Here is a 16,926-nt window from a genome sequence, read left to right on the forward strand (position 1 = left end):
TGTGAATTTTGTCCAATGTCATGTAATGGTTGTACCAATGCACCATTTTTTAATCCTTATTACTAGATTTGATGCAGATGCTCGTGAGCTCCTGAATTGGACTGATAAATCCAAGTGTGAAATTCAAGCCATGATGTTCAATGACTTTAGGAAGCAGAAAGATATTTCTGGCATGAAGGAAAAGATGAAGGTAAGGTTGCAATTCCAAAGACTTATTTTTGGAGAAAATATAAAATGGAAACTATTTGGTCTGTTAATTGATAATTTGGATTTTAAGGATAGTCAAATGAGACAATTGATACTACGGATGAGGCAGTCTCCCTGCCTCTCCAGACTACAGGCTTTGAATGAAGCAACAGTGGGTCTACTGTGGCAGTATATCCTGAAGCGGCTGATGCTGGAGAAATCCAGAAACATTCACTGCAAGAGTAGGGAAAAAAAACAGGCTTCATTTTCGGCTAAACTCTTTTTGTAGCAAAATGGAAACATCAAGATATATTCTGTGCCTTGACATCTCCAATGCATTGAATTTTACGAAATTTTCAGATAGGTGTGAAAATAGAAAGCAGCAAAAGGATTAGCATTGAAACTGAATTTTGGCATTTCTTAATGTTTGCGCAGTAATAACATATCACCCAGTGCAGACTCGATGGGCTGAAAGGCCTCCTGCACTGTAAATTCTATGAACCGGCCCAAATTGAAAGCTTAGGTCGTGGCTGGCAGAGCTATTTGAGAATGTCGATTGAGAGTAAAACGGCTCTACAACGGACAAATGTTATTGCAAAGCACTCTAAACGGGGATATCTACCATGTCCAATTTTATTCTCCTTAACTAAGGAAGGACAGACTTGCCCCAGAGGAAGTGCAATGAAGGTTCATAGAACATACAGTGCAGAAGGAGGCCATTCAGCCCATCGAGTCTGCACTGACCTATTTAAGCCCTCACTTCCACCCTATCCCCGTAACCCAATAACCCCATCTACCCTTTTTGGTCACTAAGGGCAATTTATCATGGCCAATCCACCTAACCTGCACATCTTTGGACTGTGGGAGGAAACCTGAAGACCCGGAGGAAACCCAAGCAGACATGGGGAGAATGTGCAGACTCCGCACAGACAGTGACCCAGCGGGGAATTGAACCTGGGATTCACTCGACTAGTTCCTCAAATGGAGGATTGTCCTATGAAGAGACATTGAATAGATTTACCCATCTTCCCTGCTATTTAGAAGAATGAGAAGTGATTAATTAATTTCCTTTAAACACTCCAGCTGGATAAATGCTGAGCAAATGTATCCCTGACAGAGTCACGGTCTCAGAATAAGGAGTTTACCATTTAGGACTGAGATATGAGCAACTTATTCATTCAAGAGGTTGATCAGATTTTTGAGTACTAAGGGAATTCAGGGATATGGAGATTCTTGATCCATTGATCTTTGAAGACACAGGGAAGGATCCTCACAAGTTAGTGGGACACGGAGTATAGGATTTACTCCCTTTTCTTTCCTTCTCTGCCGCTGTTCTGCCTCATCAAGATGTTTTGACTCCAAGCATGATGCGGATTGATGGATAATTGCCTCCATTTTGAATGATTGGTAGTAAGCTCCTCCCAGTCATTAATCATGATGTGGAGATGCCGCCGTTGGACTGGGGTGAGCACAGTAAGAAGTCTTACAACACCAGGTTAAAGTCCAACAGGTTTGTTTCAAACACGAGCTTTCGGAGCACTGCTCCTTCCTCAGGACCTGAGGCCGCGCTGTGTCGGTGAGGGCTGAGGCCGCGCCGTGTCGGTGAGGGCTGAGGCCGCGCCGTGTCGGTGAGGGCTGAGGTTGCGCCGTGTCGGTGAGGGCTGAGGTCGCGCCGTGTCGGTGAGGGCTGAGGTCGCGCCGTGTCGGTGAGGGCTGAGGCCGCGCCGTGTCGGTGAGGGCTGAGGCCGCGCCGCGCCGTGTCGGTGAGGGCTGAGGCCGCGCCGTGTCGGTGAGGGCTGAGGCTGCGCCGTGTCGGTGAGGGCTGAGGCCGCGCCGTGTCGGTGAGGGCTGAGGCCGCGCGTGTCGGTGAGGGCTGAGGCCGCGCCGTGTCGGGTGAGGGCTGAGGCCGCGCCGTGTCGGTGAGGGCTGAGGCCGCGCCGTGTCGGTGAGGGCTGAGGCCGCGCCGTGTCGGTGAGGGCTGAGGCCGCGCCAGTGAGGGCTGAGGCCGCGCCGGTGAGGGCTGAGGCCGCGTCGGTGAGGGCTGAGGCCGCGCCGCGTCGGTGAGGGCTGAGGCCGCGCCGCGTCGGTGAGGGCTGAGGCCGCGCCGCGTCGGTGAGGGCTGAGGCCGCGCCGCGTCGGTGAGGGCTGAGGCCGCGCCGCGTCGGTGAGGGCTGAGGCCGCGCCGGTGAGGGCTGAGGCCGCCGCGGCGGTGAGACGGCTGGGGGGGGGGGGGGGGGGGGGGGAGGCAGCGCGGTATCAGTGAGGGGCAAGGCCGTGCATTGTCGGTGAGGGTTCTGGCCACGCAGTGTCAGTGACAGGGAGGCCGCGCGGCGCCGGTGAGGGGTGAGGGCATGCGGGATGGTGAGGGGGGAAGCCATGCGGTATGGTGAGGGGGGAAGCCGTGCGGTACGGTGAGGGGGGAGGCATGGGGGCTGTACAGTGACCGTGAGGGGGAGGGAGGCTGCAGTGTTAGTGAAGTGGGAGGTGAACATTGGCAAGCGATGTGGAGAAATCTGTGTGGTGTCACTGAGGGAGGAGGTGAACATTGTCAGTGAGGGGTGAGGCTATGCAGTGGCGGGATGGGGGGGTGGGGAGGCTGTGCTATGTCAGTGAGGGGTGAGGCTATGCAGTGGCGGGATGGGGGGGTGGGGAGGCTGTGCTATGTCAGTGAGGGGCGGCGAACCCGTGCCTAGTCAGTGAAGGGGGAGGTGAAGATTGCCAGGGGCCGAGGGGGAATCTGCAGTCAGTGTGGGGATGGCTGCGCCGTGATAGTGAGGGAGGAGATGAACATTGTCGGGTAATGGGGGTGAAGGTGTTTTGGGGGGGGGGGGGGGGGGGGGTCATTTAAGAACTTTGCAAGTTAATGAACTGAAGTGAAACCAGTGTTTAAGGACGTGTCTACAGTTCATGATGGAAAAATGGGCATAGCCTTGCTTGAGCTGCTTCACCACAAGCCGCCTCACTACTCTTGTCACGGGATTCAAACCAGAGATGGGCCTGTAAAGTCTAAAGGCTCCAGCATCAAAAGGTAAGTGGGCAGTTTTAATTGTATTCAATTGTGTATGTTCCTACTCTGCTACTGACCGAAAGATCTAGATCATTGTAAAATGTATTAATAGACCATTATAAGAGTGTAAAAATTAAATAGTGAAGTGATTTGAATATTTATACAATAAATTAGTGATATGTTAAACAGTGACCTTGAATTTGTTGAATAATTTGGTGACTATAGGTTCTGGAAAAAGAAAGGCTGAAAAAGAGAGAGAATCGAAGGAAGTAATGCAGGTGGGACAGGCCCTGCTTGAATCAATGGAGAGAGGTAAAACCATATCAAGGCTAAATGTCATGAGCATGGTTCAAATTCTTGTTCTCTAGTGTTCTCTGAATTGGAACTTGTACATTAGTTTATTGAGTACCATTTCTACTAACAATTAGATGTAAATGTGTGGTAATTGACCACGCATTAATTTCTCCCATTCTTCTGTTAGATGTTTGAAACTAGTTGACTTAATGTCTAATATTGAATAGAAAATTAAACAGATATTCAGAAATACTCTTGTCAGTCAGCATCGTCTCACAAAAACAGTATGTTAATGTTTTAGAATCATAGAGTTTTACAGCACAAAAATAGGCACTTCGACCCATCGTGCAATGCTGGTCATCAATACCTATCTATTGTAATCCCATTTTTTAGGCTTGGTCCATAGCCTTATATGCTCTGGTGTTTCACGTGCTTATCTGAGTGCTTCTTAAATATTAGTTTTGAGTGTTAGATTTTTCATCAGAGATACTCCTTCAAATGGAAACACCTGTGAGGAGACTTTCTTGTATTTAAAACTGGCCTGGGTGTTCAGACTGCAAGGGCTTTTCGTGGTATGATTTGAGAAATCTGGCCTGCCTGCCATGGGACATTTTTAAACAGATGGTGGTGATAATAGGAGGATTTATAGTTGCATTTTTGTCCTCTGACACTGCTAAGAGTCTTGAGATGGTTCACTGTATTAAATGCATTACGTAAATGTAAGTTGGGTATTGCAGAAAAAAAGATGCATTGTCAAAGCTTTTCGCCTTGCACTCATCAGGCAGTTCACAAGAATACCAAATGGAAACAGAACAACGGTACTAGATGTGCTAGAAGCTGCATATTGTATATTAATGCACAGGGCCCTTTCCTTTGATCCTTCCTTGAAAGATCATGTGCACACATTGCACCTTTTTCACTAAACAAACTAGGTGACAGTCATTCTCTGCTTTGTTCCATAGTGCAATGCATTCACCAATCAGAATCAAACTGTCTGTTTTGCATTTAAACAAAGCTTGGTAGTTAACTGTCAGTCACAGTTTAAAAAAAATATTTTTATTGAAAAATTTCGTAATAATAACAAAATAATACCACACCATACCATCAATACATAAAGGTACAATGCAAAAATAGCACAATCAATACTGAACAGCCCTACGAAACTCAACTCTTCAAACATGTGACTTTAAAAAAAAAAAAATCCCTAACAGTTGCGGTGACTAAACTTAGAAAAAGGAAATGAAGGACTTCCGGTGGCGGCCATGGTGTGAGTGGCCGCACACTTGGCAGCTCCCGCATTTTTTTGGGACGTTTTCCCCATTTGTTGGGCGAAAGGTTTGCGGGAAAAGATTTAGGGGTGACTGGAGAAAAGCGGAGACAATGGACAACCCTGCCTCGTACCCCTGCTCAACTGAAGGTAACCCGAGCTCAAGGGCTTTGTGTGAACATTTGAGTTGGGGACCCTGTACAGAAGACGAATCCAAGAGATAAACTTCGGTCCAAAACAAAAACGCTAAGAACCTCAAAAGAGATAACCCCGCTCCACCCTAACAAACGTCTATTCGTTGTCCATTGAGACAATCATCTCCGGTTCGGGCTCTGGAGAGGGGGAGCTGATGATGTTTAATAATCGAGACGTATATTGGTTGTCGACCCTTGACAAAATCTGTCATCTTCCGAGATTACCTCTGGAAGGCAGAGCTCCAATCGCAGTGCTAACACTTCAGCCAGGAATTTAGCATCAGCATTCAACAATTAGGTAGGCCGACACAACCCACATTCTCTAGGGTCCTTGACCTTTTTCAGAATGCGAGAAATAGAGGCCTGCGCCCCCCGGGATAAGAAATCTTTAAACATGCCTAATATCAGTGGGATGAGCTGTCCCCCTAATTTCTTATAGAACTTGATGGGGAACCCATCTGGGCCTGGAGCTTTCTCCGACTGCAGTAAACCAATACATTTCATCATCTCCTCCGGGCCTATAGGGAACTCCAAAGCTTTCCTTCTCTCCCCCTCCACTACCGGGAAGAATAATCCTCCCAAAAACTGCATCATGGGCAAACTCTCCTCCGGGAGTTCTGATCTATAAAGACCTCTGCAAAAGGCTTCAAACCTTCAGTGGGGTGGAGACCTCCAACCATCTTACTCATTGAGAGTAAGTCAAACTGCATCTGCAACCGTTTCCTACCACCAGCAACTCCAGTGTCGGGACAAGTGATGGTCCACCTCGAGGATGGAATTCACCAGCCTTTGCTGACCTACCCTCTCAATCCTTTCCTGGTGTACCTTGTAGGAAATTATCTCCCCTCTAATGACCACCTTAAGGGCATCCCACAAAGTTGAGGTTGAGATGGACTTATTCTTAATAAATGTAATGTACTTCCCAATGCAGAGGATATGCGCTCGCAAAATGCTTTCCAACAACACCATGTCCCAGTGGAGTCGAACACTTTAGGAACTTTCAAGCGGTTATTGGATAGGCACATGGAGCACACCAGAATGACAGGGTGTGGGATAGCTTGATCTTGGTTTCGGACAAAGCTCGGCACAACATCGAGGGCCGAAGTGCCTGTTCTGTGCTGTACTGTTCTATGTTCACGGTGGGTGTCGAGAGGGACTCAGCTTGAATACCAAATGCACAAAATGTGGGGCACGATCTGAGATCACAATTGGCGAGCACACTGCCCTCTTCACCCAAGGAAGGAGAAGTCAATCCGAGAATAAACCTGATGGATATGGGAGAAATAAGAAAAATCCTTATCATCGGATGCAAAAACTGCCATGGATCTGGCCCCACTCCCCATCTGTTCATAAAAGTCAGTAATAGTTCTGTCACCCCGGATGGGTCCAACACTTCAGACAAGAATTTGACTGGTCCAGCCGAGGGTCCAAAACACAACCTAAGACCCCCCCCACGCCCCCACCCCCCACCCCGTCCAAAAATAATTAGCAGTGTAAGTCCAAGCCAGGAATAGAAGCCAGCAGCTTGTTAGTAAAAGCCGTACCATCCCAATTTGGCGCATACACAATAATTAGAACCACCAAGGTGCCCGCTGAAGACAAACTGACAATCACGCGTCTTCCGTTCGGATCCACCAAGATTTTAGCTGCTGTGAAAGGAACCCTTTTATTAATCAACACTGCCACCACCCCCCTGGCCCTACCATTAAAACCTGAGTGGAATACCTGTGCCATCCACCCCTTCTGTAACCATGTCTGGTCCCTGACCCACAAAGGAATCTCCTGCGGAAACACCACATCCGCATTCAAACTTTTCAGGTGAGCAAATATCCTCGACTTTTCCGCTGGGCCATTCTTTCCAGTTTGGCTTTACATCATTAGGCAAACCCGAATATTGATCCCCTCAGGGCGAACTTAATTTTCTCAAGTCGGAGAAACCCAGTCATGTCACTTACCCACACCCCTGACTTCCATGTCAATAAAATCCATCTCCGGGCTAGCAGGGAGGCAAAGGCCAAAACATCGGCATCACTCGCCCCCTGGTCTCCCGGATCTTCTGACACACCAAAAATCGCCACCTCTGGACTTGGAGCTACCCTTACCTTCAATACCTCCGACACGGCGTAAGCAAATCCCTGCCAAAATCCCCTAAACTTCGGACACACCCAAAACATATGAACATGATTCGCAGGCCTACCCGCACACCGCCCACACCTATTCTCCACCCCTTCAAAAATCTGCTCCTCCAGACCACAGTCGTTTGCGCCCTGTGGACCACCTTAAATTGTATCAGGCTAAGCCTGGCACACAACGAGGATGCAGTGACTCGCTTTAGGGCGTCCTCCCACAACCCAGCCTCCAGCACCCGACACAGCTCTTCCTCCCACTTTCACTTCACCTGCCCTTTCAGGGCTCCCTCCCATTCCATCAGCTCCTTATAAATCTTCAACATCTTCCCCATCTCCATTCCCATTTGTGACACTACCTTATCCTGTAGCCCCTGGAGCGGCAGATGTGGGACAGTCGGTTCCTGCCTCTGCACATGGCAGATAGCGGAACCCATTCCCACCAGGCAGCTCAAACGCCTCCAACTCACCCAAACACGGAAAGCTGCCGTTGATAAACAAATCCCTGAACTACCCGATCCCCGCTCACTGCCAACCAACCCCCCCCCCCCCCCCCCCCGGAACAAACCGGTGAGTACCCCAGATCGGTGCCCACACGACGCCCCTCCAGCCCCTTGTGCTGCCGCCACTGTCCCCACACCCTCAGGGCAGCCACTACTACTGAACTCGTGGAGTACCTGGCCGGCGGGAATGGCAGAGGCGCTGTTAATGGTGTCCCTACATGAGGCCGCCTCCGTTCGCTCCCATACGGACCCCTCCCCCATCTCCTGACCATCACTATGTTTATAATGTTCGAAAGGGCCAGTCCCCAGCCCCCCACCTTCACCCATGGGATTTTACCCACCCACACAAATCCTGAGATTCACTTTCTTGAAAAACGCCTTGGGAGTAAAGATGGGAAGGCTCTGGAAAACGAGCAAGAACCTCGGGAGTGCTGTCATCATCACCGTCTGAACTCTCCCCGCCAATGACAAGTTATTCACAGACATTACAGACTTAATATTTACAGACTAAAACAGCAAATTTTAATGGAACTTGCTGTCATTGATCATAAAGCTGGGGTGGTGTATTCTTACGTCTTAACCTTCGAATTTGTCCCTTCTGCAGTTCTAATCCCTAAAATTGCATACTCTATTGTTCTCCACTTCACTTAAGTAAATATCCGTTCACTCTGCTTCTCAGCTAATTTGCATATCAAAACAGCTTCATGCAACTGCACTCTTTTATCAATTCCCTGTTCATCCCATTCTTCACTGTATTTTATCCAAGCTTATTTATCTTTATTTTATTATCTAATTTTTAAAGTTTTACTTTATTCAAGATTCTTGACATCACTGGCCTGCATGTTTGGAAAGGGCTTCTTTTAGCCTTCTGAATTAATAAATTCATATTTTACATTAACAACTTCAGATATAAATTGATATGTTGATTGAAATTTTACACGTGATCCCAAAGCTCCATTATCAGGGTAATGCAGTCTTGCAATGGCAGGAAGTTGACTTTGAAACATTTTGAGCAGCACACTATGTAGTATAACTATGTATAACTTGAGCATGAAAGCAGGGGGATGTTTAACTTGTAGGTGGTTTTATTCTAGAGCTCTGTTTATTTATAAAGAGGATAGCAATTAACTAAAAAATTGACTATAGAAATACTCTCGGCTTCAAATAACCTTACTACAGGCATGCTGGTAATTGATTGAAGTGAATACCCTAATTAGTATGTTTTGGTTTCTCTCCACACCACTTTATATAAGATGAGACTGTTTCCTTTCATAGAGCCCATTTCTTGTTTCTTCTGGGAAACTATTCTAAGAATGATTATAAGCTGCTTCTAGTTCAAGGCTTTGTCCTGCAGTACACCACGTGTTGGAATTTATGACCCCACTCCATGAAACTGAGTTATCTTTCTGACTTGAGGAACGCTGTATAAATGCACATTGTTGGTACAATTATTGATCCCTGAATGGGATGAAGGTTATTTGTTGAAATAATTGTTAGTTTACTCTGGCGAGATTCTCTGACTTCATCGTGATGTGTTGCACCGCGGCATGATGCAGCCCAGTTGTTGGTCAGCGGCGGGATCTTGTCCCATCGCTGTCACTCTGGTTTCCCATTGACTCCACCCCATGCCACCGGGGAACCCGTGGTGGTGGTGCACCGTAGGCAGGACTGAAGATCCCGCAGGCGTGAACAGTGGAAAATCTCTGCCCTCGTTTTTGCTCCAAAGCAGCTTTGCATGCTTTAAAGGAATGGTCTTTTTGGAACAGCAAGCTATTTTGTACGCACATCTGTTTTGATTGGTCTCCTTAAGTCGACTTTCCTCCTCTGCTTCTACATGTGATTATTCTCCTGGCAACTGTAATAGTTTGATCTGCCATTAAGGATGATATTGCCTGATACACTGTTGAAGGTATTGTTTTTGGCCTGCAGTGCCAGCAAAATTACCACCTTGTTTAGTCTGTCAGTTTTGCTCATGGAGGCGAACCATCAGCATCAAAGCAAGTATATGGAAAGCTTTTGTGCAGCATTAATCTTTTGACTCTTGTCTGTTGGGATGGATTCAAGCATAGTTCAAGTTTTGGGTCAAACCTAAACAATTAGCTGATGATGTGAATTCTGCGATGGTGAGGAAAAGAGCTGAGATTCTAATTTTGTATTTGCAATTAAATTGGAAAGCCCCCTTGATACTCCTTCACTTTGGCTTTACTCACCCAGAAAATGGAAAGCAGATGTAGTTATGTGTTTAGCCATTTTACCCACCGTAATATTTGTGCAATGTAAACTTCTTGCAGAAGGATGGCCGGCAGACGAAGTAAAGCACAAACTATCGAATGTGTCAGCAGAATGGAAAGACAACAGCCAGCAAATGGACAGGCTGAAAAGTAAGATGCAATATCAAGAGGATATTAACTGTATTTATTCAGAGCTACAAGAGCTTGAAAAGATTGTGAAATCCAAAGAGGATTGGCTGAAGTACACAACCAGTGCTGCATTGAAAGAATCCTGTCAGGTGTGTGACTCTCTATACTCTACACGATATTGTCACATAGCTTAATTCAAAGAAATAATCGAAAGCATCAAAAATTAAACTCACGGTTAGTACCCCAGAAAACAATGGTTGAGCGAAAAGAAATTAATTTTTAAAAAATAAATTGAGTACCCAATTATTTTTTTAACAATTAAGGGGCAATTTAGCATGGCCAATCCACTTAATCTGCAAATCTTTGTGTTGTGGGGGTGAAACCCAAGCAGACACTGGGAGAATGTGCAAACTCCACTCAGACAGTGACCCGGGGTCGGGATCGAACCCGGGCCCTCAGCGCCGTAGAAAAGAAATGAGCTTAAGGGAAATATAACTGAGAGTTCAGGATAAATACATTGAAAGCACTAATAAGTGCAGACTTAATAAACGTGATCCCAAATGCTTTAACAAGTGAATTTCTAATGTTTTGGAAGGACGACAGCAGTTAGCTGAATAAGCGGTTAACTGAGGGTGAGGAAGCTTCAAGTGTGAGTTAGCGAGATGAGGTAGAGATCGAGAATGCACTTAGTACTATTTCTAATCAAAGAAACAGCTTGGATTCAATCCAAGTTACTTAAATTCACAAATGGTACTAACTTCAGAATGCAGTTGAGTCTGATGACTTGGAAATAGGCAAGGTTGGAGGGAAAGTTTGCAAATAAGCAGAATTATGGAAAATAAAATTCAAGATGAGTTTAAGTGGAAAGTGTTACACAGTGGAAGAACATTGGGATATATTAATGAATGGTGTAAAATGAGTTGAAGGAAAGGCTGAAAGTAATCTGTAATCAATACAGCTCAAATGCTATTTTTAATAAAGTTAACAAAACAGGGTTACATAAGAACATAAGAACTAGGAGCAGGAGTAGGCCATCTGGCCCCTCGAGCCTGCTCCGCCATTCAATGAGATCATGGCTGATCTTTTGTGGACTCAGCTCCACTTTCCGGCCCGAACACCATAACCCTTAATCCCTTTATTCTTCAAAAAACTATCTATCTTTACCTTAAAAACATGTAATGAAGGAAGCCTCAACTGCTTCACTGGGCAAGGAATTCCATAGATTCACAACCCTTTGGGTGAAGAAGTTCCTCCTAAACTCAGTCCTAAATCTACTTCCCCTTATTTTGAGGCTATGTCCCCTAGTTCTGCTTTCACCCGCCAGTGGAAACAATCTGCCCGCATCTATCCTATCTATTCCCTTCATAATTTTAAATGTTTCTATAAGATCCCCCCTCATCCTTCTAAATTCCAATGAGTACAGTCCCAGTCTACTCAACCTCTCCTCATAATCCAACCCCTTCAGATCTGGGATTAACCTAGTGAATCTCCTCTGCACACCCTCCAGTGCCACTATATCCTTTCTCAAGTAAGGAGACCAAAACTGAACGCAATACTCCAGGTGTGGCCTCACTAACACCGTATACAATTGCAACATAACTTGCTTAGTGTCGAGACCTTTGAAGGGAGTTCCTTTCAAGAACCGATATAGTACACTTCTGCTCAGCCTAACAGCATTTGGTAAAATTGCGGCAAGTTTGGAAGAGTTTCTTAGGTTGGAGAAATTAAAATTTGCCGTTGGAGGGGGCTTCGAGGTTCGCTGGAAGCCGTTCATGGCTATGTTTGAGTCGTTGTTTATCATGGGGGAGTAAATGGGGAAAATCTACAAACTATATACACTGTTGGATGTTGAGGCTGTGTTATGATATTGGATATGTTTGGAATAAAATATATTTTTAAAAACTGCTATTCAACTGAAAATCCTATAACAGACTTAAAACTACAGACAGACCTGGCTCCTCCCATTACATAATCTCTACCTGTAATTTCCATGACTGCTTAACTAGGACGAAGCACCACCTACTCCATAAACAATCTACACCAGGGAATCTCCATCAATCAAAACACGATTCCATTAGCCCTTTATCTGTAACCAAATAAGTGGTTGAAATCAATAATTGCATCACTCTTTTACGACTCCTTAACTACAGCTTTAGCAGACACACGTTCTGGGTACCTTAACCTAGGTTCTTTAATAATATTATTGCTACAAATATATACCTTACCCCAGGTTTTTAAAAACATTACTGCAATAGATATATAATATATATAACAATTTCTACATCCATCACACCACTGAGTTCATATATGATAAGTAGGCACTTGGTTTGGATATAGAAAGGCTATTAACATTTAGTGAACTGCATGCCAACATTTAGGGGAGCGGAGGAGAAAATAGAAAAAACATTGGGGTATGTTTAGGACAAACTGCAGAATTTGGCTCATTGTTTACAGGACTGTGTTATAGTTTTGGCTATCCAATGTTGCCCCTGCTGTCATCTTGGTTCTCAACGGAAGAACAATTGAACAGCAGTGCTAACCTTTTTTCACCAGTGGCATTATGATGTAAAGATATTGAAGATAGGTATCCAGGATATTGATAAACTGAGGTTTATCTGTTTCCCTCAGCTGAACTATTTTTGGCAAAACATCTACTTATTTTTTTCCCTGCAGTACGAAATAAACAAACTGAGTGAGATAGTTCCATCTGTAGAGAAATTGATGGCTCGTGGGGAAGTGTTTCACAAGGAGCCTGGAGCTCCAAGCTTCCTCCAGGAGGACCTTAATAATTTCAACCACAGGTTCAGGTCACTTCTTCAGAACCTACAGAACAAACAGCAGGTACAAGCAGGTGAGTGGGCCTGTGATTATCCTGGAGCGAACTGTGAAGTCACTAACATGTTTCTTTATTTCTGATGTATTTTTGTATTACTTTAGTTTTCCGTTTGTAGAAGTACTAGTGTCACTGCATGGAATATAAGAACAGGAGTAGGCCGATCAGATTTTAGGGCCTGTTCTGTCATTAGATCATGGATGGTCGGCACCTCAACTCTTATTTATCTTCCTTTGACATCTACGCCTAATAAAATCCTATTGATCCCCAACATCTACAGCATTTTGGAGGAAAATATCATACATCCACTACAATCCTTTACGCATAAAGGAGCTTGACCTATGATGAGAGGCTGAGTAAATTGGGTCTGTATTCTCTGGAGTTCAGAAGAATGAGTGATGATGTAATTGAAATATTTAATATTCTGAAGGGGCTTGACAGAGTAGACACTGAAAGATTATTTCAACTGGTCAGGGAATCTAAAACATGGGAGCCCAATCTCGGGATTAGGGGGCCGATCATTTAAGAGTGAGATTTTTCATGTACATCTTGCTCTATGGAATAGTGTCGTAAACCACGCCTTTAGTTCACATGAATGCTGAAGAGAGATGTGCCTGATCATCACCTCTCACTTCCTCCTCAGTTGCTAGATTATTAGACTGCTTTAAAAAAAATTTTTTTTTAAGAGTACCCAATTCATTTTTTCCAATTAAGGGGCAATTTAGCGTGGCTAATCCACCTACCCTGCAGATCTTTGGGTTGTAGGGGCGAAACCCACTATAACACAGGGAGAATGTGCAAACACCACACGGACAGTGACCCAGAGTCCAGATTGAACCTGGGACCTCGGCGCCGGGAGGCAGCAATCCTAACCACTGTGCCACCGTGCTGCCCCTTAAGACTGCTTTTTTGATATTCAGTACTGGATGAGCAGAAATATCCTCCAATTAAAAGTTGAGACTCCACATCCTTCTATTCAGAGAATTTTCCCTTTAGCTCTACACTCTATCTCTGATCTCCAAACCAACTAACAACACATTGAACAAGATTGGTTTTAACTCCAGGAACTTTGATATGTTTTTGAGAACATACTAATGCAGAACCTTAACAAATGCCTTCTGGAGGTCCATACAGGGTTAGTAGTTAGTGTCTGTAGACATTCCTCTGTCCACCATGTAAAGTAACGCTTCAACTAGATGAGTTTGTCATTGTGCTGCTCTTCACAAATCTATGGACACAATGCTTTCTTTACTATTTCTGCTTTGTCCCAATGTGTCTCCTTGAACCTGTCTGCAGTATCTTGTACAATAATACAAGTAGGCTTACATTAACACTGTAATGAAGCCACTGTGAAAATTCCTTAGTCGCTACACTCTGGCGCCTGCTCGGGTACACAGAGGGAGAATTAAGAATGTCCATCACCTAACCTGCACATCTTTGGACTGTGGGAGGAAACCGGAGCACCCGGAGAAAACACACGCAGACACGGGGAGAACGTGCAGACTCTGCACTGACAGTGACCCAAGCCAGGAATCGAACCTGGGACCCTGGCGCTGTGAAGCAACAATGCTAACCACTGTGCTACTGTGCCGCCCCATGTGGGAAAATGTGATGTTCTTCACCTTGGCAGGAAGAATAGAAAACTAGAATATTGTTTAAATCGAGTATGACTGCAGAATGCTTGGTCTCCTTACTTGAGGGATATGCTTGCATTGGAAGCAGTTCAGTAAAGGTTCAGTAGTCTAATGTGTGGGATTAAGGGGTTATTTTATAAGGAAAGGTTGAGCAGGTTGGACTTATTGGAATTTAAAAGAATGAGAGGTGATCTTATTGAAAAGTATAAGATTCTGAGGGGGGGATTGCTAGGGTAGCGGCCGAGAGGCTGCTGTCTCTTGTGGGGGAAGCTCAAACTAGGGTGTCGTTTAAAATCAAGCGTTCTCCCATTTAAGACAGATGAAAAGGAATTTCTTCTGAGGGTTTTTTGTCTTTGAAATTCTCTTCCACAGAGATCACTGGACGCTGGGACATTTAATATATTCAAGGCTGAGTTAGATTGTTTTTTGATCGTCATGGAAGTCCAGGGTTATGGGGGCCAGGCAGGAAAATAGAATTTTAAAAATATAGATTTAGAGTGTCCAATTCATTTTTCCAATTAAGGGGCAATTTAGCGTGTCCAATCCACCTACCCTGCACATCTTTATGTTGTGGGGGTGAAAACCACGCAAACATGGGGAGAATGTGCAAACTCCACATGAACAGTGACCCAGAGCCGGGATCGAACCTGGGACGGCACTGTGCTAACCACTTGTGCCACCGTGCTGCCCTCAGGAAAATACAATTAATGCCACAATCAGATGGCCGGGGTGGCGCTGGCTATTCTGGGCACTGCCCTCCTAATGCAAATTTTTAAATTTCTACTTCACATTGTATTGTCCCCTTGTATGGACTGGCGAAGCTGAAACAAAGATTTTTGACCACTTGCACTATGTATCTGCAAGATGCTCCAGGTTAATTCAATATATATACCGTATATACTCGCGTATCATGCGACTTTTGAAGACCTAAATTGTAACCTAAATTTGGGGGGTCACATGATACGCGAGATACAAAATTCGCGGGTGTTTTACTTGCCGTTTTTTCTGATGGGAAGATGTTCAGCCACTTGACGTTTCCATTCATAAAAACATGATTGGAAACGTCAAGTGGCTGAACATCTTCCCATCAGAATGCTGTGGTCAAAATCTGAAGAGTAGTATTCACAGAATTCGCGGGTGTTGTACTTGCCGTTTTTATGAATGGAAACGTCAAGTGGCAGAACGACGCTAGTAAAGCCAGCTGGAAACCTGTTCGATTCGCGAACAGCTTTCACAACAGAATCCACTCTGCAGAATCCACAGACAATGATACCATTTGTAGTTTTAGTTTGGGCATTAATTTCCAAAAAAGTGACTCGCATGATACACGAGATATAGCATAAAATCATGTTTTGGGGACGAAAATTTAGGGGTCGCATGACACGCGAGATTGCATGATACGCGAGTATATACGGTATGTAGTTAAATTGTGATGTTTAATTTAAGGTGTCACTGTTACTGCTGTCTTGTTCTTCACTGGGTCCATTATAATTTCTCTCATTAAAAGGTTTGGTAGGCTCTCAGAGCCTAGATGCTGTAAAGAGCTTGAAAGTGTTGCTGGATCAATTCGAAGCGCAGGTCACGTCAAACTGGAGTGCTATTCTGAATCTGGAGGGTGCTCGGAATGCATTAAAACGAACAGTGGTAAGGAGCAGCTAGTTATCAACAGACGTTTGCAATGTACTGTGGCTACTTTCCCCCCGCTGTCCCCCTCCATTGCTCTGTCCCCTCCCCTCTCTCAATCTGCCCCCTCCACGCTCGCTCTGCCCCCCATTCTCGCTCTGTCCCTTGCCTTCCCTCGCTCTGTCCCTTCCCCTCTCTTGCTCTGCCCCCCTCTCTCGCTCTGCCCCCCTCTCTCGCTCTGCCCCCCTCTCTCGCTCTGCCCCCTCTCTCGCTCTGCCCCCCTCTCTCGCTCTGCCCCCCTCTCTCGCTCTGCCCCCCTCTCTCGCTCTGCCCCCCTCTCTCGCTCTGCCCCCCTCTCTCGCTCTGCCCCCCTCTCTCGCTCTGCCCCCCTCTCTCGCTCTGCCCCCCTCTCTCGCTCTGCCCCCTCTCTCGCTCTGCCCCCTCTCTCGCTCTGCCCCCCTCTCTCGCTCTGCCCCCCTCTCTCGCTCTGCCCCCCTCTCTCGCTCTGCCCCCCTCTCTCGCTCTGCCCCCCTCTCTCCGCTCTGCCCCCCTCTCTCGCTCTGCCCCCCCTCTCTCGCTCTGCCCCCCTCTCTCGCTCTGCCACCCTCTCTCGCTCTGGCCCCCCTCTCTCGCTCTGCCCCCCTCTCCTGCTCTGCCCCCCTCTCTCGCTCTGCCCCCCTCTCTCGCTCTGCCCCTCTCTCGCTCTGCCCCCTCTCTCGCTCTGCCCCCCTCTCTCGCTCTGCCCCCCTCTCTCGCTCTGCCCCCCTCTCTCGCTCTGCCCCCCTCTCTCGCTCTGCCCCCCTCTCTCGCTCTGCGCCCCCCTCTCTCCTCTGCCCCCCTCTCTCGCTCTGCCCCCTCTCTCGCTCTGCCCCCCTCTCTCGCTCTGCCCCCCTCTCTCG

General features: G+C 46.2%; 1 protein-coding gene across 1 annotated transcript in view; it reads left to right on the forward strand.

Moving 5' to 3' along the window:
* Positions 1-16,926, forward strand: part of utrn (utrophin) — a 560,528-nt gene that overhangs the window by 146,673 nt on the left and 396,929 nt on the right. Inside the window, 6 exon segments of the mRNA XM_038808060.1 lie at positions 67-190; positions 428-445; positions 3,436-3,505; positions 9,869-10,086; positions 12,611-12,788; positions 15,912-16,048. Coding sequence (XP_038663988.1) covers positions 67-190; positions 428-445; positions 3,436-3,505; positions 9,869-10,086; positions 12,611-12,788; positions 15,912-16,048 — 745 coding nt within the window.

The sequence above is a fragment of the Scyliorhinus canicula genome, chromosome 1 (assembly GCF_902713615.1).
Source record: "Scyliorhinus canicula chromosome 1, sScyCan1.1, whole genome shotgun sequence".
Lineage (NCBI taxonomy): Eukaryota > Metazoa > Chordata > Chondrichthyes > Carcharhiniformes > Scyliorhinidae > Scyliorhinus > Scyliorhinus canicula.